Source organism: Lampetra planeri, chromosome 12 (assembly GCF_965212315.1).
Source record: "Lampetra planeri chromosome 12, kcLamPlan1.2.h2, whole genome shotgun sequence".
NCBI classification, from domain to species: Eukaryota; Metazoa; Chordata; class Hyperoartia; order Petromyzontiformes; family Petromyzontidae; genus Lampetra; species Lampetra planeri.
Genome location: NC_136118.1, coordinates 11,194,957 through 11,221,301, shown reverse-complemented (window position 1 = coordinate 11,221,301; position 26,345 = coordinate 11,194,957). Strand labels below are relative to the sequence as shown.

The following is a 26,345-nucleotide window of genomic DNA, read 5'->3' as shown; positions in this document are numbered from 1 at the left end:
GACATGTAACTACTGCTTTTGAGATACAGTATACAATAATTTGAATTCATATTTAAAGCCCATTTGCCTCCAACATGAATGCACCCAGTAACATCCAAAGTTAACCAGGGTCAAGCTCACCAGCTATTTGAAAGGCAGGAAAGGTACCTTCATGTTTCTAACTTAAAAAAAAAATGTAACCACGTTAAATGGTTTTTTTTCAACGTGTATTGCAGCGCTATTTTACTCTCGCAACGAATTCAACATTCATATCAATATTTAAAAATAATAATAAACCCACTGCATACAAGGCGTCCGTAAAGATATCACCCAACAACCTACTATGTAGAGTACTGCAGACCTTGGGAAATTGTTGACGTCTGATAAACGCCTGGCTGCCTTTCACGGTAGTTCCTCATCAATCGTGAGATGTAATTTCCATGAACGCGATATATATATATCATTATGCATTATCATTGTTAACACATTATATTTAGACATCATGATTGAGAACTGCATTCTCGAAATGTTGGCAACGTTGCTTATGTCTGTGACGAAACGTGTGTAAAATGAGGTAAGCTTCTCAAATACAATTGATTGCTGGGCACAAAATCTTATTGGATTTTATGACCTACTGACAGTGATTTAACCTGTACATAATTCCAAAAGTGGGAAGTGCAAGTCATAGAAACACCTAATTTAGAGTCAACATGGGGAAATGGAATGGCAAAAAAGAAGGGATGAATTACCCAATCTTCCTTCCAGAGGGCAGGAGGGTGACGTGTGTTTTTCAATGTAAGATTGGGTATTAACAATCAGTTCACATTACGCTTGGGTGACGAAGCGCGCAGTGGTAAGAAGGAAAAATATTACAACGTGGGCCGATAGCATTGTGGGCATCTTGTCAAGCAAGGGCTGAACAAGGCCAAGTCAGACAGAAGGTCTGATTTACATTTAAAGCTTGCAAGTCAGTAAATACAAATTGTATGTACGGTGGTATAAGAAAGGAACACGAATATATTTGATCCTTTTCAGTAGTCCGGAGGCAGGGCACCAATGAGAGTCCACGTGTGGTGGACGAAACTTATCAGGCGGAGCCCAAGCGGGTCCAATATATTGAGTCCAGGTTTGAAAAGAGCGTGCAAGTTGACACTGTGCAGAGAAAAGGAAAGGGGGGGGGGGACAAGGGCTAGGCACTCGTGTGAAACGAAGACTCATCTCGGATGAGCTGTCAGTCTCTGTTAAATGTGTAACTGCGTAAAAGTGATGAGGTGGTGGTGGTACGGCATGGGGGGGGGGGACACGACCCCTGCCACGACAAAATAAATCTATACTCTCCGACTGTGCGGAACGAAAACAAAAACAGTCCAGATTGTGGAATTGGGAGAAACAGTCCGTATAACGAAAGGAGAAACACTCCCATTGTGTAATGTAAGGGAAAATCGCTCTCCTCGTGTGCTGCTGTTATATAAAGCGTACTCTATAAATGTGCTATTGTAAGGGGGGAAAATATATATACCCTTTGTGCGACACTGGAAAAAAATATATATGCGTACGGGACTCTGTGTATACGGGTAATGAGCGGCAAGCTAACCAGCGGAAACAAAACCTTCCACTTTGAGCATACCATGCTCTTCGTGTTGGATATCTTCTTATAAAAAATGTTAAGCATTAGGTCACCTATCTGAAAGTTGTTTTTTTTTGTGAGGCCTTTGACTATTGTTGTTTTGAAGTGTTATGTTATTTTGCTCCATTTGGGTTCCTGGATTTTGTTTGGGCGACTTAAATGTCAGAATCTTAAAACCTGCTCTCGAGCAGTGACTTTCAACCTGTTTTGGCCAACTACTTGTTGAATTCAGTTTCACCCGATAACCCCCTTGCCTGACCCAATAAGGTTCTGAGAAATAAATGTAGAATGAACATCGACATTTTAACCAATTGTCCATTTTTGAAAAAGTATCCTGACAGGCGAGTAAATGCAAGCGGAATAAAAACAATTCGACGGACGCCCTCCTGCACGCGAGTGACATGATTTGTTCGCACTCGCCGGCGACTCTTGTAAACTCCACATTGCGTACGATCGACGAGCTGAGAAAGAGATCTTTGATGTCGTTCTCGGTTACCACGAGGATTTTAATGTCATCGTAGTTATTTTATATTGGCAGATTCATACGTGATTATTCACCGATGACTCTCGCGATATAATTTCACACATTTATAAATCACCTCGCACGTACCGCCCCCCTCCACCCCTAGGGAGGGGCTCCGCATACCTCCGGTTGAGAACCGCTGCTTCTAGACTCACCCAGTGACACATCAACCAACCACTTTTAACATTTTAAGTCCGGTTGTGACACCGCGCTTACGTTTTTATCGGCCTCGTGCAAACTGCCGCCGAATGTGTTATTGTTTAATAATGTACATAACAATACTTTTATGGACATCCCGCACACATGATTAGCAAAACACTTCAATTGGTAGTCTATTTTTTTACCACGCATTAACATACAAGCCCATTAGGCATTTTTAAACTTTCTTCAATTATACAAATCGCAGAGCACAGACAGCGATGTGATGCAGTTGTTAGCAAGTGAGCTGCTGATGTAATGCATTTTAATTGCTTAACAATATCAACTGCTTTTTAGCAATGACAGGTGTCATTCAGAAAAAAACAAGTATTCTGTGAAAATTAAAATGTTGAATGTCTTCCTGTGTACAAGAGGTTGAATTCTGCTGGCCTCATGAACAGCGGAGAAATGTTGTATTAAATAACAGACCTCACATGTTTCTGTAAACTGGACATTGTTTGTAACCAAGGAAGGCTTAACATTATCATTCAAGTTTATAATCCAAAATATATAAAACACTATCTTAAGCTGGCATATTTAATAACAAACTCTACTTTTTCATTGTGTTTTTTGTACTTTAAATAAAATACTTTATTCAAAATATGTTTTATCTATTAGGAACGTAGCGCCTGTTATAAAAAAAAAACGTATTGTTTAACTACAGTGATGAGAAGCGGTGAACATTTTACATGTCCACAATCACTTGAACTTGCCATTTCAGCACGATCACATGTAACTTTTAAAAACCAAATTTCACAAACAATAAACAAGGTAACATGTGGGAGGATCTTCAAGAGCGTATTGCGTAAAACTATAAATCACACGAAACATTGACCTTGCGCCGGGCTATCTGATTGCAAATCAAATAAATACTTAAAAAACCACAACAAATGCCAAACACTACAAATATTGAAATTCACACGCTTGTGTTTCAATAACTACAAATCACTCCCGTTGGGTTTTTGTTGTTGTTAAATAATACCGGCGCGGCTGACGAAAGGTTGTCAGAGCAGGATAGAGGCAGCGATGGAGGGACGAAAGGGGTTTCACGGTCGATTTGTTTCCCCTCCCCGCGACGTCGCTACTCGGACACGTCTGTGCCGAGCACCTCCTCCGGCCCGTCGGCCGTCGCCGACGAGTGCGAGAGATCGAGCTCCCCCAGCGGGTGGTTCTCGTCCACCATGTGCTGCCAGGCGCCCTCCGACAGGTAGCACCGCGAGTTCAGGCACACCCTGCGCCGGTGGGCCATCAGATTGTTCCTGTTGAGGAACTTCTTGCCGCAGATGTCGCACGTGAAGAGGCAAACGCCGATGTGGATGAGCGTGTGCTTGATGACGTTGCTCAGATAGTTGCACTTGCGGCCGCACACCCTGCACTCCCGCTTCTCGCTGTCCACGTGGCACTTGGCGTGCTTGCGAACGGCGAGGAACTTCCTGGGCAGGGAGACGCCGCACACCTGGCAGAACACCCTTTCCGGCGGACCGCCGTCGAGCCCCTCCGACTCGTCCATCTGGAAGTCGTCCAGGTGGTCCTTGGACTCGCCTTTGCCGCAGTCCCTCACGTGCAGCGAGAGGCTGTCCTTGGAAAGGAAAACCTCGCCGCAGCCCTCGCAGGGCGAGGCGGTGATGCCCGTGTGCAGGAGCACGTGCTCCACGGCCTCGCCGAACGAGCCAAAGGCGACGCCACACACCTTGCACTCCATGGTCGCCAGGTCGAGGTGCACGGCCGCGTGATCCTTCAGACCCATCTCCTGAACGAATTCACCGCACACCTGGCACAATACAAACGAGTCGGTGGCACCCACCGGCAACCGCGGCGCAAAGTCGTTCACGTGCAGCTGGTTACGCAGCTTGCTGTCGGCAGCCACCATCGGATAACTCTGCATGGCGTGGATTACCTCCATGTGCCTACTGCCATCTATGCCAAGCATGGGCGAGTTGGGGTCTCTGTGTTTTACATCGGAGGATTGGACCATCTCATTTTCGCTGTCGTTTGCCTTCAGTCCGACGTGACTCAAGCGCGATTCCTTGTGTGAAGGCAATATAAACGCCTCTTCGTCCAGAGGCTCCATCTTAACTTCGCAAATGCCAACGGGAGTATAATTGAAATCTCCTCTCCTTTGAGCAGCGTCGTGTTTATCTGGCGATGACTCTGCGACAGCTCGCTCTCCTGCACGGCGCGACATGCTCTCCACATTGGAGATGCAAAATTCTTGCTCTGAATTTTTTCCAGCCTTCACACTTTTTTGCGGTTTGTTGCCATTGCAGGGATGGCTCTGGACACTGTCAGAGCTCCTGGCATCATTACTTTGACGACTCTTCTCTCCCTTATTTTTGGTGACACAGTTTTCGGCTTTGTGCTTAGGGTTCGTTTTACCTCCACCGTCAACGTCGTTAAGGTTTTCAGCAGAAATTGCCGCTCCGTCTTCAACGCACCCATCGGCCGAGGCCGACATCTGCGCGCCCGCGTCGCTAAGAGATTGCGAGATCTCCGACTCGCTGTCTGAACACTCCTCGAGGTACTCCAATGGCACGATGCGCTGGCAGATCTCCTCCAAGCAGTCAAGTCCGAGGTCCTTGGCCGCTTTGTACAAGTCACGAATCTCCACCTTGTCGGCTTTGATGTGCCCCTTGTAGACGAACTCCAGAATCTGGTGAAAGAGCTTTATGGTCAGGAAGTCGATGACGAAGGGCCCCATGGAGCTGCACGGCACGTCGAGGAAGAGGCTCCGGAAGTACCTGCAGGTGCTGCTCAGCACGGCCTTGTGGGCCAGGTAGCGCCGGCTCTGCACCTCCACGACGACGTCGCAGAAGGAGCCCTTCTCGCGCAGCTCGCACAGCTCACGCAGGAGGTCCGGCAGGTGGTTGTCATTCACCAAGCTGAGCTCCTCTCCTACCGGATCGTCGGCCATGTTCGTCGTCCCCCGCAGCGTCCTCAATGCGGCCGTGGAGGAGGAGCGGCAAAACGGCGTCTCTCTGAAAGAGAGATGGACCCCCGGTGAGTAAAATTGCAAGTCACGCGCGACAGGATCCGTATGCGGCGACGCGTACTTATTAACGCGTGCGACTCAAACAACGAAGAGTGTGACGTATAATTACTCGTGTGAAATAACTATACGTGGATCCATAGCTATTATCGATTTACATTAATAATTTGTAGACAGTGCAAAATTAACTTTTCATCTCCAAATAGGTACTAAGCAAGCCAGGAAGAAAAAAGAGGATAACCTGGTACCAAAACATGCATGCTACAGCATTAAGCACTCTCTGAGAATGGTTTTAGAGTTAGAAATTCCAACATTTTCTGCACGGTCATTCCAAATGTTCCTAATGCTTTGTTTCGCCCACTGCAGCTCTGTAAAATTTAGATGGAATAAATTTGACATGAATGTAGCTAACTGGTAAGGTATTTTGCTTTAATTGGAAGTGGCGTATAGATAAGGTAAAGTATTAACAAAAACGCAATTGACTTGCGGACATTTCATTTTAGATAATGGCACCGGCATCAGCACAATGCAATGTGGACAGCCATTCACCACTCAAGATGTTGTTATTGTTAAAATGCCTGGCGATGTCAGCGTGCATTATGTTTGGATACACACTAAATGCGGGGATATATACCACAGTATTGAGACAAACGACAATTTAAATTAATGGCGCAATCAAGGAATGACAAACACGGACTGAGAGGCAGTCCACATGGAATAGTCACGGTACACTGCTATGCTTTGATTTCCACGTAAAGATGTGGAAATATGTACAATACTTTAATGAAATACAAGGACAATCACTAATTGTATCGAGTTTTTTTTATAATTCAGGCTTTAGCTTATAAAGTTACTCTCTGGAATTGCTCCTAATTTTAAGGTTTCAAATTCATGTTCGTATTGTAATTCTAACATATACCTTGAAAAAATAAGTCTACTTTTAGATTTTCAGTTTATCTGGTTGGCTTCAAATGGTACAGACTGGTCAATCATACACCAAATATCTTTGAATAGTTCACACGGCATACCAACTAAATTCCTTTTTATGCCAATTTAGAGATTAAGATATTAAATTGTCTTGCATAAATGATGGCAGAGCTTTGGAGGTCACGTTGGTACCACAGTCCATGTATCTGTCGTAGTGTAAACAATTCACTATCTCAATAACTGGGCTAAAGGTCCCTCGGGAAAAAATTAACCATTAACCAACTAGAGTTTAAATTATAGAATACTTAGGAAATTGCAAATAGAAGCGTTTCATGTTGACAATCCCATTTTTCCACATTTTATTTATCACAGCTTAATCGCAATGTTCTACCAGCAGCTTAGTGCCGCGAAATAATGATTCTACATTTACCCAGAGTTGTACAGAACAATTGCTGTTATTGAGCGGCCTCGGCCAAGTGTTTGTCAGTTGCATAGTAATTTATAAATCTATATCCGTGGCTTCCATGACGACGAAGCTTTCAGAACCACATTGCTGCTGCATATTTCAAACACCATGAAGTTTTTTGGTGAATTACATGCTGCCATTTTTTTCTCTCCCAAAAACCTGTTCGCATAAAACTAGTTTTTTTTTAATGCCATAAAAAATTGCAAAAGCCCAATTCGAAAGGACTATTGTGGTCAGTAAAATAGATTAGTTGAACGCAATCAAAATCAGGCACATGCGTCCTCAAAAATCCGTGGCAAATATATAATTTTACATGAAATTGTACGCGGCAAATAAACCCAGACATTAACACAGTAACTATACCGTAAATCAACTCTGCTAACACAACACAATATCTGTAACTAAACATATAAAACTACAGTTCAGCAGGTACCAGAGAACAGACATGGACACTGGATTAAACGATGCTTGTTATGCAGCCTCGAGAAGTATTATTTATTAATCAACAGCCACTCGTGCACGCAAAAGGGTCTTCATTTCACCCCTTATACCAGCGTTCTTCACTCATTACACAGGGGGGGCCACTTTCGTCCGATAAGACATCATCAGTGTGTGCGGACCTCCACACGCTTGAAACCAATGAGGGTTTGACAGCAGCACGATGATGGGAGGGGGGGTCAGAATTTGTGGTCATGAATTTGTGTATTGTCTGGGGCCACACTAAAGGTCACAAGAGGGCTGCCAACAGAGGTCGCAAACGGGTCTTGATTCCTTACCCGTACCCGGCCGCACCAGGGTCGCAAATGGGTACCCGTACCCGGCTATCCGTACCCGGCCGGGTACGGGTAGCCGTTCCCTACCCGTACCCTACCCGAGTGACAAACGGTTACTCACCAGTGACTCACGGCCTACCCGTACCCGGCCGCAACAGGGTCGCAAACGGCTATCCGTACCCGGCCGGGTACGGATAGCCAGGTATCGGGTAGGGTACGGGTATCGGGTACCCGGTTGCGACCTCTGGCTGCCAGTGGCCCGGCAGGCCTTGCAATGAGGAACACTGCCTTAGACTCAGAACATGTATATACAGTGTACATGTACGCACCTTCCGGCCAAATCTACCGCTGGATGAAGGCCTCCCCAGGGTGAGAGGGACCACTCATTAGTGTTTATTGTTATAGTTACCCCCTCCCCCACCTCCTCGTGTTGGCAAGAATTGGGGAATTCCACTTGGGCATGCTTGACGTAGTGCAGCCGAGGCCACAAGCCTTTCCATTTCACTCTAACATCTCCATCAACAACAAAAAAACAACCTCAACTCCGAACCAACATCAGCCATACATCTCACTTTACTCTCATCCCCAGCCTATTCTCATACCTTCTCGTTTCTCCTGTCTGATAAGTACTGTGCAGTTGATGAAAGTGATACAAATGCCACCTTAATAATTTGAAGTCGTTGTTGTTGTCCATTCTCTGCTGGATGAATACATCCCCACACCGACAGTGTCAATTATGGAGGTCGCTTGACCATACTTCACTACGCTGGTCAAAGCGGTTGGTGAAAGGAGGGGGGAATGGAGCGGTTTGGATGTCAGTCATCACTGATGTTGGCCATGGCTGGGTATCGAACTCGTGCTGCAGAGTTCACAGGGCAGCCACCACTCATCGATACCAATAGGAGCATTGCGTTGAATATTCTGGGACCCAAACCATTTGGTACCCGATTGCATAACATTGCATGAGCTTACCTTGATAACTGGACAATACACCATGTATGGGGCCATACCTGTCAGTAATATTAACGAGTGACGAGTCATCAGAATGTGCCTGATCTCATCACATCTCAGAAGCTAAGCAGAATTTAGTCTGGACAGGGCTTGCTGAGATGGGCTACCAGAATGCACAAACGGGTTGCCATGGCATTGCGGGCCAACGTACTGGACAGGAGAGGGCCGAACAGCTACAGATAGTCCCCGAATTACGATGGTCCGACTTACGATATTTCGATCTTACGATGGCGATACGACAAAATGCATGTTAAAAGATTTTTTTATAGCAGATAGGATTGTTTCCTGAAAAAACTTTCTATTAAATTGCAGTTCATATAGGTAGGCTACGAATTTACCTTGTTTTTTTACTTTACATTTTACTGTGCAATACAGTTTTGTAATTATTAAATACATACATTATATAGTTTATACAGTACGGTACTGTAAATCAGAGGTCGCAATCGGGTACCCGATACCCGTACCCTACCCGATACCCGGCTACCCGTTTTGCTAAATTATCACCATTCTTTAAGACTCCTGGGTAGGCTAGGTCATCTTCGACTTAAGATTTTTTGACTTACGATGGGGTCGTCGTAACGCATCTCCATCGTAAATAGAGGACTACCTGTATATGTCTTCCTTTACTCCGATACCTAAACTTCCCGCCTTCGCCATCCCGTACCAACCCGCTTTACCACCCATCTCAAACAACGATCTGCAAAGGTGTGGGGAGGATCTCATCGAGCAGTGGATTAACAAAAGGGCTCTTCGCGTACACAACGAGCAACATCTGCGAGGTGTCAACAAAGCTGGTGCAGCTGTGATGCTGTTCAACAACTAAATCATTTTGTTATTTGCACATCCCCCACCCCTCTTCATCTCATCACTCCGCTGATTTTTTTCCCATTTTTTCTCATCACCTCCATCCGTGTCACTCTAGCCTCTCACCCCCTCCTCTGAGCGTGGTCTCTGTTACCCCCTGCTAGAAGTGGCATCTCGGAGACACGAGAACAAAAAACACAAAATATACAAACAGCACGGTGGAACCACACAGACGTAGCGCTCCAGTAGAGTGAATGTCCCCAACAATGAACACAAGGCAGCAGTGACCCGGTGAAGAGAGCGCTTATAAGGAGACAATGTTGCTGGCCGTGCTATAATGCCGGTCAGTGGTTTAACAAATCTGTGGTTTAAGAAAGGCACTGCAAACTTATGAAACAAAGTATTCGGTGATGCTGCTGCTGCAATGGCAGTGGTGCAAAAGCACGACTAACAAAAGAACTCAACTTTCGTCAACAACACTTGCCTGGTTTTAATGTGCTATGAAGAAGGGCCATTACTCGAAACGTCGACCACTGCACGATTCTCATTTTAATGGCACAGTGTTATTGCCAAATGTGTTGAGTTTTTTGTAAATAAATTACGGCCAACGTGTATTTGAGTTGATGGCTAAAACATAGAATGTACCGAAGGCCTGATTAAAATTGATAAGAGTTGTTGTTTTGAAATAAGCTTGGCGAGAAATAGCGTGTTTGGTAAAGTGTTTACTGCAATGCCAAACAAAAAAACTGCAGGTTAAATGTTGTGTATATCATAATAAAGTCAGACTCGGGGTGTATTGCAAGGTTAATAGAGTGCATCGTGCCGTTTAATGCAGGTTGCATTTAGACGCTAAGTACAATCCTAATCCTCGGAGTAAGCACTGTACTGTGTCAATACTGTAGTAGTTAGACAATAGTTAAACGACGTAGTGAAGGGTGTGTAAGGAAAGGCGTGCTGGTTAAAGGTTCAATCAAAGCTAGTGGTTTTCAGTGAATAAAGAAGCTATGAGTGTTAAGGTAGTGGTTTGCTATAACGATGTCAGCAGTGATTCAGTCTTCACTCAGCGATTCAGTATAACGTGGTCGGGTTAAGGTGAATTATGAGTTTTTACTGAAGCGCTAGAAGGTAAATACAGGCAAGGGTTATGTAAGGGTAAAGGTACAATAAAGGTTTAGTGGTGGCACTAGTAAAAAGTTAAGCCAAGGTCTAACAAGGATACATGTTCATGGTTTGGAAGTGTTAACGAGCGAAAGGTTAACGGTTTAGAAATGTCAATACGTAGAGGTGAAATTGTTGTGTGCTTATTAGATATTAAGGTGGCATTAATGTTTAATAGGGGTGATGCATAGAGGTGAAACATAAACGTTCGATAGTGACACAAGTCGTGGGTTAAACAAAGGTGAATTAGTTGGGGGGTTTAGGCGTTGCATTTGGTGGAGGTTAAAAATGTTTATCGGTGCCACTAATAAATGGTTAAGTTGTATCACAAGTTAGAGGTAAGATAAGTGGTCAGTAGTGCCACTAATAAATGTCACAAGTTAGAGGTAAAATAAGTGGTCAGTAGTGGCACTAATAAATGTCACAAGTTAGAGGTAAAATAAGTGGTCAGTAGTGGCACTAATAAATGTCACAAGTTAGAGGTAAAATAAGTGGTTAGTAGTGGCACTAGTAAATATCACAAGTTAGAGGTAAAATAAGTGGTCAGTAGTGCCACTAATAAATGTCACAAGTTAGAGGTAAAATAAGTGGTCAGTAGTGCCACTTTTAAATATCACAAGTTAGAGGTAAAATAAGTGGTCAGTAGTGCCACTAATGAATGTTTAATAGTGCCAGGATGTGGCGGCTAAGGGGTTGGTAGTGGCACTGGGTGGATGTTAATGGACGAGTGGTGGCGATGATACCTTGAGGGTTTACTCGTGTCGCTAGTTAAGGGCGACTTGTCGCCAGTCGCCTGAAAATCGAGGCCCCAGTCGCCTGCAACTCGTGTCACCAGTTGACTGCAACTCGTGTCGCCGGTTGACTGCAACTCGTGTCACCAATCGCCTGCAACTCGTGTCGCTAGTTGAATGCAACTCGTGTCGCCAGTCGATTGCAACTCATGTCACCAATCGCCTGCAACTCGTGTCACCAATCGCCTGCAACTCGAGTCGCCAGTCGCCTGCAACTCGTGTCACCAGTCGCCTGCAACGCGAATCGCCTGCCACTCGTGCCACTAGTTGACTGCAACTCGTGTCACCAGTCGACTGCGACTCGAGTCGCCTGTCGCCTGCAACTCGTGTCGCCAGTCGACTGCAACTCGAGTCGCCAGTCGCCTGCAACTCGAGTCGCTAGTTGACTGCAACTAGTGTCACCAGTCGCCTGCAACTCGAGTCGCCAGTCGCCTCGTGTCGCTGCGTGGGTTTGTGAGCAACTCACGGGGAGGCGTCACGACGCTGGCCGCGTCCCCCGCACGCCGGGACCCAGTCGAGGAGCGCCTCTCAGCTACGGAGACGCTGGGGGAGGGTGAGGAGGAGGGTGAGGAGGAGGTGAGGAGGGTGAGGAGGGTGAGGAGGAGGTGAGGAGGGTGAGGAGGAGGTGAGGAGGGTGAGCAGGAGGGTGAGGAGGAGGTGAGAGGGTTGACAGAGTCGAGGGGGAGACGAGGAGAGCGGCAGGAGGAGAAGTCTGTAGCGGGACCCGGACAAAGCGCCGCGCGGCATGCCGGGAGCGCGCTCCTTAGGCTTCTAGTGGGGGGCGTGACCAGCAACAACATTGACAATAGCGACACCACCAACATCAACAACCATCAACAACAACAACATCACCAACAACATCAACAATAACATCAACAACAACATCAACATCATCATCAACATCACCAACAACATCACCAACAACATCAACAACATCATCACCACCGTCATCACCACCATCATCAACAACCATCAACAACAACCAACATCAACAACAACATCAACAACCATTAACAACATCATCAACAACAACATCAACATCATCACCACCGTCATCATCACCAACATCACCTTCATCGCCACCATCATCAACAACAACCATCACCTTCATCACCACCACCATCAACATCACTGTCAACATCACCACCAACATCACCACCATCATCAACAACCATCACCAACATCAGCAACAACATCACCAACCATTACCAACATCACCAACATCACCACCATCATCAACAACCATTACCAACATCAACAACACCATCATCAACAACCATCACCAACATGAACAACACCACCAACAACATCACCATCACCACCATCATCAACAGCCATCACCAACATCACCTTCATCACCAACATCATCAACAACCATCAACAACACCACCACCATCATCAACAACCATCACCAACATCACCAACAACATCACCTTCATCACCATAAACATCACCACCAACATCACCTTCATCACCACCATCAACATCACCACCACCAACATCACCACCATCATCACCACCATCAACATCATCACCACCATCATCATCACCACCAACAAAATCAGCACCAGCACTACCATCAACATCATCACCACCATCAACATCACCAAAATCACCACCAAAATCATCACTAGCACGACCATCAACATCGTCACCACCATTAACATCATCACGACCATCAACATCATCACCACCATCAACATCATCACCACCAAAATCATCACCAACACCACTATCAACATCATCACCACCATCAACATCGCCAACAACATCATCACCACCACCAAAATCATCACCAGCACCACCATCATCATCACCACCACCATCACCAACACTACCATCAACATCACCACCACCACGAACATCACCACCATCAACTTTAACATTACCAGCAATGTCAGAATCACAAATTCATATGCTGAGGATAATCATCACTCATGCTCAATTACCACCACCACTATCAATAATTAACTGCCATTGTCATCATTATGTAGAGCGAGAATTCATCTTCATCATGATTGTCATCTCTTATAATTATCACAACCATTGATGTTACCAGTCATGATCATCATTTCCATAATTTGTATTACCTTACCTGGTTATTTATAATAATTACGTCATCAGTAACCAGCATGATTATCATCCTTATGACCAAGTTTTCATTGTTGCCAAAACCGTGACCAGGACAGCCACTGGCTTGCTGGTTTAATTAAGGGATTCGCCAAGACACATGGGTTGGCCACTGAACACTGCACATAAACCTCTACAAACATCTACAAACAAATTCTTTGCCTTGCACTTTAAACAAATATATTCAGCAAACACCTTAAAGTGATACGTTTGTGGTTGAAGGGGGAAACGGTTTAGGAATGCTGTTTGGGGCTGGTGGCCAGAGTAAGCTCATGGTTAATGTGTTTTGATTGTCTTGCGTTTGGAATGCTATTTGCTGGGATGCTACTGCCTCTGTGGATAGGTTTTCTCAGTTGCTTAACATGCTAGCTTTCGTGTGTCTCAACAAGCAACCTGTCGAACATATTACTCTGAAATAGTATTTAATATCATACATCTTAGAATCATTTGGCCTTTTGGGCTGTTGGCACACGACAGTTTCCTTCACTGATATGTTGAACTTCTTCCTCGCAGTAAGTAGACAACCTCGCTAATCGGAGGCGTGGGAGAAAGACAGCAGACTAAACACTAAGTTTTGTTCTAAAAACATGTTGCTTTCAATCTAGGTGATTTGAAAGTGCATCGCTCCAGTGGCTTGCTAATATCGGAAGAACGTTCCAGACGGCCGCAGAAGCAAATCTGAGTGCGCGCGATGCGGTGACCGCCTAAGTTCGACGATTAACCGAAAGCCACAAATGGTTCATTTGTGGCAAGCACTTTGTGTGTAATAAGTGCGATATATCTTGCAATATGCTTTACACTTCTGCATATTCGTCATTTTCTAAATGTACGCAGGGCTTAATTGCAACATGGGAAACAAACTTACACCCGGCAAACGACATCAAGTTTATCTCTTAGGGGCCGTCCATAAATGACATCATGCGCTTTTTTGTCCCCCCCCCCCTCCCCTCGTCACACGGCGTCACAAAAAGTCAGACCCCCCCTCTAAAATATGACGTCACAAAGCACTGCCCCCCAAAATAAATCATGCTTCAAATTGCTTTAAACTATTGTCATTGTAGTGCGTATTTAATGTTGCGCTGCACTCTGATGTTGTAGGAGAAACATTTATTTAAAAGTCTATTTAATTAAGTAAAACGTGTTGTCTATATTTATTTAAAGTTGCGCATTTTGATGTGACGTCACATTTCTCAACCCCCCCCCCCCCAGGTGCGTGACGTCATTTATGGACGGCCTCTTATGGCAGTGACCGGTATTCCCGTGCCTACTCCAGGCTACCTGTAACCCAGACAATGTGAGAAATAATTAAGCCCCGATTACATGCGCGTGTAAAAGTCAATCTTGTTTATAAAAAAAAAGTGTTTTAGCAGTAAAAGAGCTGTCAGTGTACATGTTTGTATGAAGTTATTTCATCACCGTACGTAGTCAACCATGCTAATCAGTGTTTATTACATTTTATGAACATAAATTCGGTAAAACCAATGACATTTATAAGAGGTTTTTTTTTGGTTAGATCGCGTAAATATGTGTCGTTAAACCCGCCACCACCCGACACAGCCAACTAGTAAGGGATTATCACGTGAACAATCTGAGTATGACGTTTTGCCAGTAATTACAACCAGCTTCATCAGGCGACAGCCAGATTTGTGGAGAAGTTCCTGATGTAGGACTTGAAATATCACACGCCACGCGTTCTGTTGCTAGGCAAGCGAGCAGAGTACAGTGGGAGCATCTGAGGACACGGTTGTTGTTGTCGTGGCATTAAGGTAGGGGTCGGCACGGTTTGGCTCAAACCACCAAACCGCGGTTTGAACCGAACCAAATCGGTTTGGTTTGGCTCTGTTTGAACTGGTTCGGTTTGGTTTGGGGCTACGAAAACCGACTCGGTTTGGCTCGGACAGGGTGGAACCGGCTCAAACTAGTTTGGTTCAAGCCAACTTAAGAGGTTTGGTTTAGCTTAGTTTGGTTTGGTTTTGGTTTGGTTTGGTTCAGTCGTCGCTGGTTTGGTTTGGATTGCTCAATTTGAAACCAGTTTGAGTCGGTTCAAACCGTGCCGACCCCTACATTAAGGGGAGGGTCGTTAGGAGACGCGACAGGTGTTAGGGGTGACTGAGGACGCAGGCCGGTGATTGGTCAGGAGGGTGAGTGACTAATGACCGGCGCCGGCCTGGCGGCAATAACATGGTCACGTGAGCCTGGGGGCCTGGGGGCGAGTAGCAAAGCGGGGGATGAGATAATTGATTAGGACTGATTGGTGCGGGGATAAAGGGCACAGCGTAACGGACACGGGAGTCTTGGTTGGGATTGGAGCTGGAGTGTTTGGTGCCTGGGACAGAGACGGAGCAGCAGTGAGCAGGAATAGATACGATAAGGATAGAGAGAACACAGTGTACGGTAGCAGTGGATAGAGAGAATACAGTGTACGGTAGCAGTGGATAAGAGAGAATACAGTGTACGGTAAAAACGGGGAGACACAGAGCGATGGTGAGGAGGTGTGAACTCTATGCGTGAATAAACGAGACAAGAAAGACAACGAGAGTACGAGTCCTACACTTATATAGAGGCGTAGATGTGGTGACCACGCTTCTGCGCAAAGTGGGGTGGGATTACTGAGTCAACGTACATGATGCATGTGCATTATGGTCAGCCCTTTGATCTTGTCCTTCCTGTATATTGTGTATTAAAATAAGCCGTACCAACGGTAATCCTATTGAAGTACGCTGCCCTTTATAGGCAGCCTTTAAATAATGTATTATTTGATGATTCGCTTCCACACAGCACTAAGACGGTAGCTATCCGAACGGTTAAAAAAAAAATTCTTTCAATTTCGATAGATTCTCTAATTAGTCTTGGCCAGTAGTAGCTAGTTTTGCACAGAACTTCGTACTCAGATTGTAAATGTTGTGGCTTGGCTCTCCAACACACCGGTGTGCTGTACTAGTACACTGCACTATACACTAGTGCAGTGTACTAGTATACTACACTAGGTGGGCTGGGTGGGGCTGGGTGGGGAGGGTGGGCTGGATGGGGAGGGGCTGGTCACCCCGTGGTGCCCTTATAAAACTCAACGTTTAACCTACTCACGCCGGCTTGTGCCCGCCCTCACAGTCGGCCATATTTGCGGAATACGCCACGCCGCCGTTGACCCTGGCCATTGACCGAGCAACCCAACGTTCCTACCTGCTCCCTCCGCAAGAATGTGTTTTCCCTCATCCGTTGTTTAAGGGCACCTTATGCATCTAAATTGTTAATGTGTATAGAAAGTGAAGTGTGTCAGTTTAGACAATGACACGTTTGATAAAGTCCACAATTCTAAATAAGTGCATGATCCTGGTGTACAGAATTGATAACATTACATATACTTACCTGCCTGATAAAATCAATGGGCATTTTTCCTCAAAAAACATTGTACATCTTCCACAAATATACAAATTATATCACTTCGAGTTTAATCGCATTTTATTATTTTAATGTAGTACAAATCTGAAGGACTGATCAAATATGCATTTTTCATCGCCTGAGCTGTTACAAATTCAGAACAATATACATTTTCAACTCTCATAACAGTAAAGGCAAGTCAAATAACTGTAACTTTCAAATGAGTGCAGATATTTCCGAAGTATATTTTCCCACCACGGCATATACCACCTGCATGAGTTTACAAAAAATGTAAATTTCGCATATATTATGAATGGGCTAAATTCGAACCCAGATTAGATTTAGATTCGTCTTTAGCTCTGAACCGATGCTCAAATTCCAACCAGCCCTGTGCCATCTGTAGTCGGCGCGTGAATGGCCACCATGTCACACCACCTCCGATTAACACGGTTGGCTAAGTACGGTGTGAAAGAAGTTCAACATACATACACTTCCCACCACTTTGAGGTGACTCTAGCTCCCCACTTTATTCACTCCCCACTCGTATTCCATGGGCCAAAGCTAAGCATGTTTACCACCCAAAGGTGCCAAAACGTCGGGTTTGTAACCAACTGATTTCGAATGGTTATCACATGACTCACTGGCATATGTCTGCAATGTCTTTGAGTTGTGCGCCTTTTGGCGTCTAAGGTCCAACACCATGTGAGACTGGGTTTAAGAAAAGCTGTCTTGGGTGTGGACCAATCAATTTCAAGGAAAGTGCATACATTATCAGAGTTAGGTGTTTTGTTTGCATTCCGACTAATAATCACACCATCCAGCTATGAATGTAATGATTGACACTCTCCATTGACCCAGGAGTCATTTATCAAGATGCAGGTTACAAATCTGTTTAATATTGTAACTGTTTGGATGGACTTTTACATTGTATTAATGCCCGTCTTATCCGTTGTCTATTTCGCACAATTATCATCAATGTAACGCATTTTAATAAATTGTGAAAGAACCTCATTCTTACAGGAATTACTTGTATGCATGTTTGCTGAACCTCTTTCGCACCGTACATATCCAACCGTGGTAATCGGTGAAGTATATATCACGAGCACAATAATTAGTTTTGGTCATTTCAAACATACCTTCTACGAGCACAAATATCACAGCCACTGCCATCATTATTACATGCATCAGCTGTGGCACAAACGGTCCTCGTACGCACATATCCTTAGCCACGGCTCAGCTCGGGCTTGACCGACTCATTGAGCCAGCTCAAATCCCCGCTGACCTTGAGCAGACTCTGAACATGGTCCAAGCCATATTCGGGATTTCCGTGATCAGAGCCTGGGCAGAGGACATGGCCGACCCCGTTCATGCATATTTGGAAGCAAACCGAGAGGCTCAAGCCAGAGTCTGAGCCACAACTAAGAGCACGGCCCCGTTGTGTTGCAAATACTCTGTGGATACCCGTGGTGCACTCGGGTATTCAGATGTTCGCGGCTCGCCGTGTCCGAGCAACCGCCGACTTTCCCACCGGAGGCAACAACAACAGCGGCACCAGCAAAATGACACCGACCACAGCTGTCAGCACAGTCGCATTTGCCCGCCTCCTCAACAGCACTCGTCGTCAGCCACTCCAGCCATCGGCGCTGACCTTCCGACATACCTCCATCGACGTGATATACCTCGTCACTGTCGTTTACAAAAAGCGAAGAGGAGAAATTACGTGAATGTATGCATGTACGCGTGTTAGTGTGGTGTGAACGTCTACATGTCTTTGCATACATTATGCATTTGCACGTGTTGTGTGGGTATGCGAATGCACATGCGATGCCACTCATGCTTCCATGCACAGCAAGACAGTACTTATTAAATTGTGAATTACAAAATGTTCAATTTGTGTTTAATTGAATGGGCCACTTGTTAAAAAAAGTTGTCACCCACCCTTGATAGTATTCTCAGCACTTGTAGGTAGTTTGCGTGTTGTAATTGTACTCGTTTTGCTCTTTGCGAATTGAAGCAGAACAGTTTGGGTTTGGCCAGATTCGCTTTTAAATGTGGAAGCTCAGCTTCAGGTCGGATTCAATTCGGCTATGATGGTTTCATCCCATGTTCTACCTTAAATAATAACAAACATAACGTGTATTCTAAATATATTGAATTACGTTCCAGATCTGCTGGCCAAGTATCCATAAAGCGTGGATATTTGCTTATTAAAATATATACAGATACATTCATCAAGAGAATGTTGCAATTCGGAGCACATATGTTTTGCAAAGGTGAAAACAACGCACACAAAGTACTAAAATGACAAATGATTGAAGCCACACACTTTGCATTCCTAGTCTAACGTGTATCAAATATTTGAGCAACTATTCCCTCAGATGATCACATATTGGTTAGATGTGCACATTAACACCAATGCATCTCCCAAATTGTGCCTAAAGTATCTTTGCAGCTACAGTACTATATAGCTTTAAAGGTTGTGTGCCTTAGCAGTGATGCCTCATCCTACTCGCTTGACTATTACCACAAGATAATTAAAATGTGTAAATGAAGAGCAAACCCATCTCATAAAAAAAATTGACGGAAAACACAGATTCAACAACAGATAGGTGTGCATTGTACGTACAAAAGCTTCAGCCTTATCCAGACCCCCCAGCTCAAAAGAACTGGATGTGTGGCCATGTTGGTGGTCTAAACAACAGCATGGCCGCACGTTCAGTTATTTTAAACAGGCGGTCTGCATAAGGCTGAGATAACTTTTGTACATGAAATGGACACTGTTGTGTGCTATTAAATAGACTATAGGAGAGTACACGCACATCAGAATAGGATAGTATGCCCATTTAGGATCAAACTACTGATTTGTTGTAGTTGTTATAACAATGGAAGGAGTTCTATAAAAAAAAAACTGTTTGTCAAGACAATCCTTGAGATACCGAGATGCTCAAATCAGCTTTGTCCACCCAGTCCTCACGGAGAGGTGCGCATTACATGCTAGGCAGGGATCTTCTGGTGCTTTTCAAAGATACCATTTGGGTACTGAGAGACTATATTCTTGGTTCTTTCGGTAAAGTCACGTAGGAAAAAATAAAAATTCTCACGACGTTTCGACTGGAACACAAGCAATCATCCTCACACCTTATAACAATGGAAGGAGTTCCATTAAAAAACACACCTGATGATTGCTTGTGTTGCAGTCGAAACGTCGTGAGAATTTGTATTGTTTTATACATATATTTTTTAAATTTCCCTTCTACGTGACTTTACAGAAAGAACGAAGAATATGAATCCCTGCAGTCACGAAAGCTTTAAATAAAAAAATACTGAGAGACTGTTTGGAGTTTTCCATTGTCCTGCTGTTTCAGAGATTTCTGCAGACCGTTAACTTACAGAGGCAGAAATTGGGTAACCTGCAAATGGGAGTCAAATAGTTATTTTAGTTAAATATGAAAAGCACACACGTGCATTGCTTTTCTGATTTACTTCATATCAAGCACGTAACTAAACATCAGGTTGAGGCATTATTAAATTGTTTGTCAAACGAATAAATAGTATAAATTGCTCTCATTTTCAAACAAATTGTCCCGACTTATCCTCGTAGTCCACTCCTGTCCACTGTGAATTGACATGACTCGACCGAAAACAAAATTGACTTCCACCTCAAATCGCTTGCTGAAGCTGCAATTTATGTTTATATACTGAACAAAGCACTGTGTGAAAACGTGTGTACACACAAAAGTATATTAAACGAATAACCTTCGCTTCCACAATTACTGCCAAATTTCATGAAAATATGTGCACTTAAGGAAAAATAACACATCTTCAGAATTATAAACTACAGATGGAGGGTTGTGCAGTGGCTTCTTTCAATGCCACAAACCGAGCAGCCGGACTTTGACACTCGATTATGGGTAACATCAGTAGCGAGTGACATGGCGAACTAGTTCTGAGCCTACCTATCACAACCTGCACTGACCAGCGTGGTGAAGTATGATCAAACATCCCTCCCTCATGGCTCACAAGTCATTGACAGGCCTTAATCCAGAAATTATATGAAGGGCTGCAACTTATTGTTTATAATTCTGGTGTCTTTGAGGCCCCATTTGGAAAATGATTTTAGATTTCTTCTAAGTGTCCATATTTGTGTAATTAAAGCAGTGGTTCTTAACCTGGGGTGTACACACCCCTTGGGGTGTGAGATGCCCTTTCTGAGAACCAAAGGGGTGGAGGCTGCAGTAAAGTTGAAAACCACTCAACTAAAGTGCCTGAATGCCTGTAGCATACACTGGGACAATTTTTTGGAAATCGCTGCAACAGTTGTTGCACTATTTTATACTTATGAACTTATTGATGGGAGTGTGCATTACAAAAAAACAACATCTTGGTAGTGCTGCCTCATATAAGTCACAAAGTTACATCATGGGCCAGTGTCCAACCCCACAGGCTCCCCTCCCCCATCAGTAGCTGTTGGCCACGGCACTGGCCTGCACGCCGGCCCCGCTGCCCCGGCAGCCTCTCTGGTGCACGATCAAGCGGCAGCGCATCAGGAAGCGCTTGCCGCACGTCTCGCACTCGTACAGGAAGACGCCCACGTGGAGCAGCGCGTGCTTGATGAGGTTGCTGATGAAGGTCGACTGCTGGCCGCACACGTTGCACAGCAGCGAGGAGGTGTCCACGTGCGTGCGTGCGTGCGACCGCAGCGCCGTCATCGACTTGAACACCATCTCGCCGCACGTCCGGCACCACACCACGTTGTTGCCGGGCGCCAACAGCGTCGCCGATTGTGGCGGCGCCGGCAAAGAAGGAAGAGACGACGGCGACGAGGCCGCCCCGACCCCCGTCGCCGCGGGGTCGGCGCGCGCCAACCGGCCACCTTGCCACGGCGCCTTGAGCTTCTTGCCGCAGCTCTGAGCGCGGTGCAGGATGAGCCGCTCCTCCGAGTAGAACTGCTTGCGGCAGTCGTGGCAGTGCAGCGCGGTGACGCCCATGTGCAGCACCACATGCTGCTCGGCGTTGCTCAGCAGCCGGAACTTCTTGCCGCAGATCCTGCAGCTCATGGCCGCCACGTCCAAGTGCACGGAGCGCGCGTGCGCCTTCACGCAGTCGTCGCTCTCGCCGATGAACTCATCGCACACCTGGCACGGGATGCCCATCGGGATGTCATCCGCGAACTGTGCATAGGGTTCATTGAGCTGGTGGTAACCGATGGGCTTGGCCACGTACGAGTCCGCTTTCACTCGCTCCACCTTGCCGTCGAACATAATATTCAGGTTATCAAATTCTCCGTAAGGCTCTTCAATGTTTTCATCCCCACCATCAGCACCCTCACTTTCCAAAGATTCAATCTTGATTTCACCAACCATTGTGGAGGCATTTCTGATTTTGTCACACCCATCTTCCAAGGGTATGGCATTGTTCATGTTGATGTGTTTTGAAACGGAACAATTCACCAGAACGGGCTTGTCCTCGATGGCTGGCATTGCGGGGACATCTGCATGCTCTTTCTGCCCATCGTTGTCATGTAAATCCTCAGTGAAGGCTCGCGCTCCCTGCGCAATCCTGCCACAGTCATCGCTTTCCATGTCATTCTCAATATCCTCGGCCAAGTTGAAGGGTTTGCAAGCTTCAGCCAGGCAGTCCATCCCGAGGTCCACGGCCGCGTAGGAAAGTCCCCGCATCTCCTTACGGCTCGCACGGATCTGCCCCTTGTAAATGAAGTTCACGACCAACTCGAAAGTCCTCATGGTCAGGAAGTCGACGAGGAAGGGCCCCATGGAGCTGCAGGGCATGTCGAGGAAGAGGCTCCGGAAGTACCTGCAGGTGCTGCTCAGCACGGCCTTGTGGGCCAGGTAGCGCCGGCTCTGCACCTCCACGACGACGTCGCAGAAGGAGCCCTTCTCGCGCAGCTCGCACAGCTCACGCAGGAGGTCCGGCACGTGGTTGTTGCTGGATAGCTCGAACATTTCCTCCATATTCTCGGCCATTTCTTCAGACTTTTCTCAAAGAGCCTGTCTGGTAGATGTTGTTGAACACAATCAAAATACAGTGTCATAAACCAACAAAGATACACACGTTAACATTGTACAAAAAACGTAAACAGTTGCTCATAGTCACATATGGATATCATTGTAAACATGGCATAGACAAATTAGGTCGACTCACCTCTACCCATTGTAAACAGCGGAAAATGATTTATTGTAATGGCTAAAAGCTGTGGCTCTACCAGCAACAGCCAAAGATAAACTAAAACCAACACACTCAGCTTTCGCGAGATAACATTCTACAGCCACTACATATTTTACCTGCAGCGATTTGTTACTCGTAAAAACGCTAAAAATAGGCACATTTGCAAGTCACATTTTTAAGGAATTGCACCTTGCCTGTGCTGCCACGAGCTTCTTCTGAGCCAAACTGCTGCAGGGAAATATTTGGAAACTTATATCCACCTGATACCTCTGGAATGCTGATTGTATAGTATTACACCACCGGGTCTCCTTGATAAAGAGACTGAATGTTGCTTCAACGAACCTCCACCACTAAAATGAGCTGCTTGTACGCTATATAACGGATGTATAATTGTATGAGTGGTTCAAGTAATTCCCAGTTGCTGGAGCAGTCACACCTGATCACGGATGCTTGTGTTGCTTCCGAAACGTCGTGATTTAATTTAGTTGTTTTATTTTTATTTAATTTTCATGTACGTGATTTTACCGAAAAAACCAAAGAGTATGAATCCTTGCAGTCACGAAGACTTCAAATCTAGAATTAATTCCCAGTTCTTTGCTCACATCATTCCAGGATCATGGCAGCTCACCTCACGTTATTTGTCAACATAAATCTCCATTCATGGAATTTCTCCTACCCATTCAAGTGCTTGAATGCCTGTAGCATCAGCATAGGAGTCTTTCTGCTTGGCCACTTCACACGCATCATCACTTTATCACGTTGACAACCCATCTGACAAGACACCTTGTTGAAGTACAGATGTGAATGAATGATCGTTTCAACACTCCCCAATGCTCACCGATGGCTCTCCTGAGATCACAGGATCAGTGAGAATCAAGCTCTCTGCACGTGCCTCATGCTGACCTACGAAAACTGAAGGGCCTACCATATAAAAACAACTTTTTTACCATGTGTCTTTGTTTGTTTGTATGTTAAACATTTTTAACCAAGATACCTTCTGGAATAAATCTATGTATCTAGCGTCAATCATGCGGTGAATGTCCCACGCACACACAGCCACACGTCACCACCACCGTCAAGTCCACAGAATAGAACACGTCCAAGCACAGATCACACGTTTTGCGGATTATTCATCTCACGCAATTCTTAGGTCCCCGTGGCCACGAAACGGCCACCACGCCTCCCCCAACACACCGACCAGAGTCCGGGCACGCTACCACGAGCTTCTAGGGCACAAGTTGCTGCGAGCGAGCAGCACCTACGAAGGCCGGCACGGCACAGGAGAGAGGGGGGTTGGGTTGGGTGACCAACACCAACGCCCTTTGTTGATATTTAGACAGAAACACCTCGCACGGTTGGCTACGTACGTTGCGAAATAAGTTCAACATACGCTGCTCTAAGTACTCAATGGAGGCCCCGTGATCAATCGAGACAATCGCCACCGGTGATGGTCGTGAGTAGGAATTAAACTCTGGTCACTGGGTTCGGAACGCAGAGCGCCGACTACTGCGCCACTGCTCCGATTCGCCACGAAATGGCGGTGGCGTCACCGAGGCGCCTGTGCCAGGCTAGGTGCACTTCTAGGCCACGTGAAGTGTGGTCGGCTCATCGACAAGTCACGAGACAGAGCCCGGTGCCATGGGTTCACCGAGAAGATTTCCAGATGCACCCAAACTGAGCTTCCCCACTGCACAACCTCGCTGCGTGTTTAATCGCCGGGCGCTCCGCTTGTTGTTGTGAGCGTCGCTCCCCCCCTGCTGACGAGGGCGACTGCCTCCAACTGCCCTTCACGATCTTGACACAGCTGGCAAAGAACAAAACAAAGATATCCGGGTAGCTTACACAGGTTGTTGTTGTTGTTTTCGCTGCTGCAAGTGCTGTTAGTGACCGCCTGGAACCACCACACACCACGTGCCACGGCATTGAAACCCAAGAAACCCGAACGCCTCCAGCCGGACAAAGCCTCGCACGGTGATTGGCCCGCGAGTCGATGTTGGGTAGGGGCGTGGCTTCCGCCTGAGGGGCGTGGCTTCTGCCTGAGGGGCGTGGCTTCCTCCTGAGGGGCGTGGCTTCCGCCTGAGGGGCGTGGCTTCCGCCTGAGGGGCGTGGCCTGTAAGGGAAGGGGGACGGGGTACCCCCCCCCTTCACCAATCCCACGGGGGGGACACGGTGGGGGGTTACACAAGGGAGAGGGGCACCCTCCTTCACCAATCACAAGGGGGGACACGGGGGGGGTCACACAGGGGGGAGGGGCATCCTCATTCACCAATCACAAGTGGAGGGCACGGGAGGGAGTTACACAAGGGGGAGGGGTACCTCCCCTTCACCAATCACAAGGGGGGACACGGGGGGGGTTACACAAGTGGGAGGGGCACCTCCCATTCACCAATCACAAGTGGAGGGCACGGGGGGGGGTCACACAGGGGAGTCACCCCCCTTCAATCACAAGGGGGGGGGGGGGGGGGCACCCGCCTTCACCAATCACAAGGGGGGAGAGGGGCGGAGCGACTTCCATATTTGGACTTTGGTGGTAAATCGGTGTGGCGTAACACCGGGGCGCTCTTAAAAAGTAAAAAATAATAGAAAAAAATTTGTTTCAGCAAATCAGATTTTTTTCATCAGCCTTTAATTGACCCTGTCGCCAGGTTTGACCAAAAAAAAGGATCAATATTGACCGGTCAATATTGATTTGGGTCCGTTGAATAATTAATAATCGATTAAACCGTCCTCCCCAAGTCGATGTTAGGGCCACGAGTCCAAATCCTTTGGATTCACGGAGCGAGCCCAATCGCCATCAGCCTTGGGCTTTGCTGCTATACGGCAAACAAGAATGTGTTGTCGTGTTCAGGCTGCTCCATCAACATTCTCCTCTGCCGACTGCTCTCGATAATCGCGACAAATTAATGTTGAATCGATCCCCGCAAGGATTTTTGTTATTTCTGACCGGCGGTTGAGAATTGTGTGGAAAATATAGAATATACACACACACAATAATCCATTAAACTTTGTCTTTTGGTTTGATCGCGTAAATGTGTGTCGTTAAACCCGCCACCACCCGATACAGCCAATTAGTAAGGTTTGTCACGTCAACATTTAACGTTGAAAATGTTGTGGCTTTGCTCTCCAACACAGCGGTGGTGCTGTACTAGTATAATACACTTTACACTACACTACTATACACTACACTATACACATTACTATACACTACACTATACACTACACTCTATACACTACACTACTATACACTACAGTACTATACACTACATTATACACTACACTACACACTAGTGCTGTTTTAGTGACGAATTGGCCACGTTCTGTTGACGTGACAACCCTTACTAGTTGGCTGTGTCGGGTGGTGGCGGGTTCAACGACACATTTATATATTTACGCGATCTAACCCATAAA

At 46.0% G+C, this 26,345-nt stretch overlaps 2 protein-coding genes across 3 annotated transcripts; both read right to left on the bottom strand.

The window, feature by feature from the left end:
* Window positions 1-3,297: 3,297 nt before the first annotated feature.
* Window positions 3,298-11,853, bottom strand: LOC144721690 (zinc finger and BTB domain-containing protein 39-like). Its single transcript, XM_078599536.1, has 2 exons — window positions 11,710-11,853; window positions 3,298-5,302 (listed from the first exon to the last, which is right to left on the bottom strand). Exon 2 carries the CDS (start codon window positions 5,236-5,238, stop codon window positions 3,409-3,411), a length of 1,830 nt encoding a protein of 609 aa, XP_078455662.1. The 5' UTR covers window positions 5,239-5,302; window positions 11,710-11,853; the 3' UTR covers window positions 3,298-3,408.
* A 4,961-nt stretch (window positions 11,854-16,814) lies between these two features.
* Window positions 16,815-24,879, bottom strand: LOC144721689 (zinc finger and BTB domain-containing protein 39-like). Of its 2 annotated transcripts, none has more exons than XM_078599533.1 (2): window positions 24,780-24,879; window positions 16,815-22,763 (listed from the first exon to the last, which is right to left on the bottom strand). In XM_078599533.1, exon 2 carries the CDS (start codon window positions 22,733-22,735, stop codon window positions 21,209-21,211), a length of 1,527 nt encoding a protein of 508 aa, XP_078455659.1. In that variant the 5' UTR covers window positions 22,736-22,763; window positions 24,780-24,879; the 3' UTR covers window positions 16,815-21,208. The 2 variants fall into 2 exon arrangements, with proteins under 2 accessions (XP_078455659.1, XP_078455660.1); XM_078599534.1 differs by having other exon boundaries at window positions 16,815-22,759; window positions 24,780-24,873.
* Window positions 24,880-26,345: the final 1,466 nt, after the last annotated feature.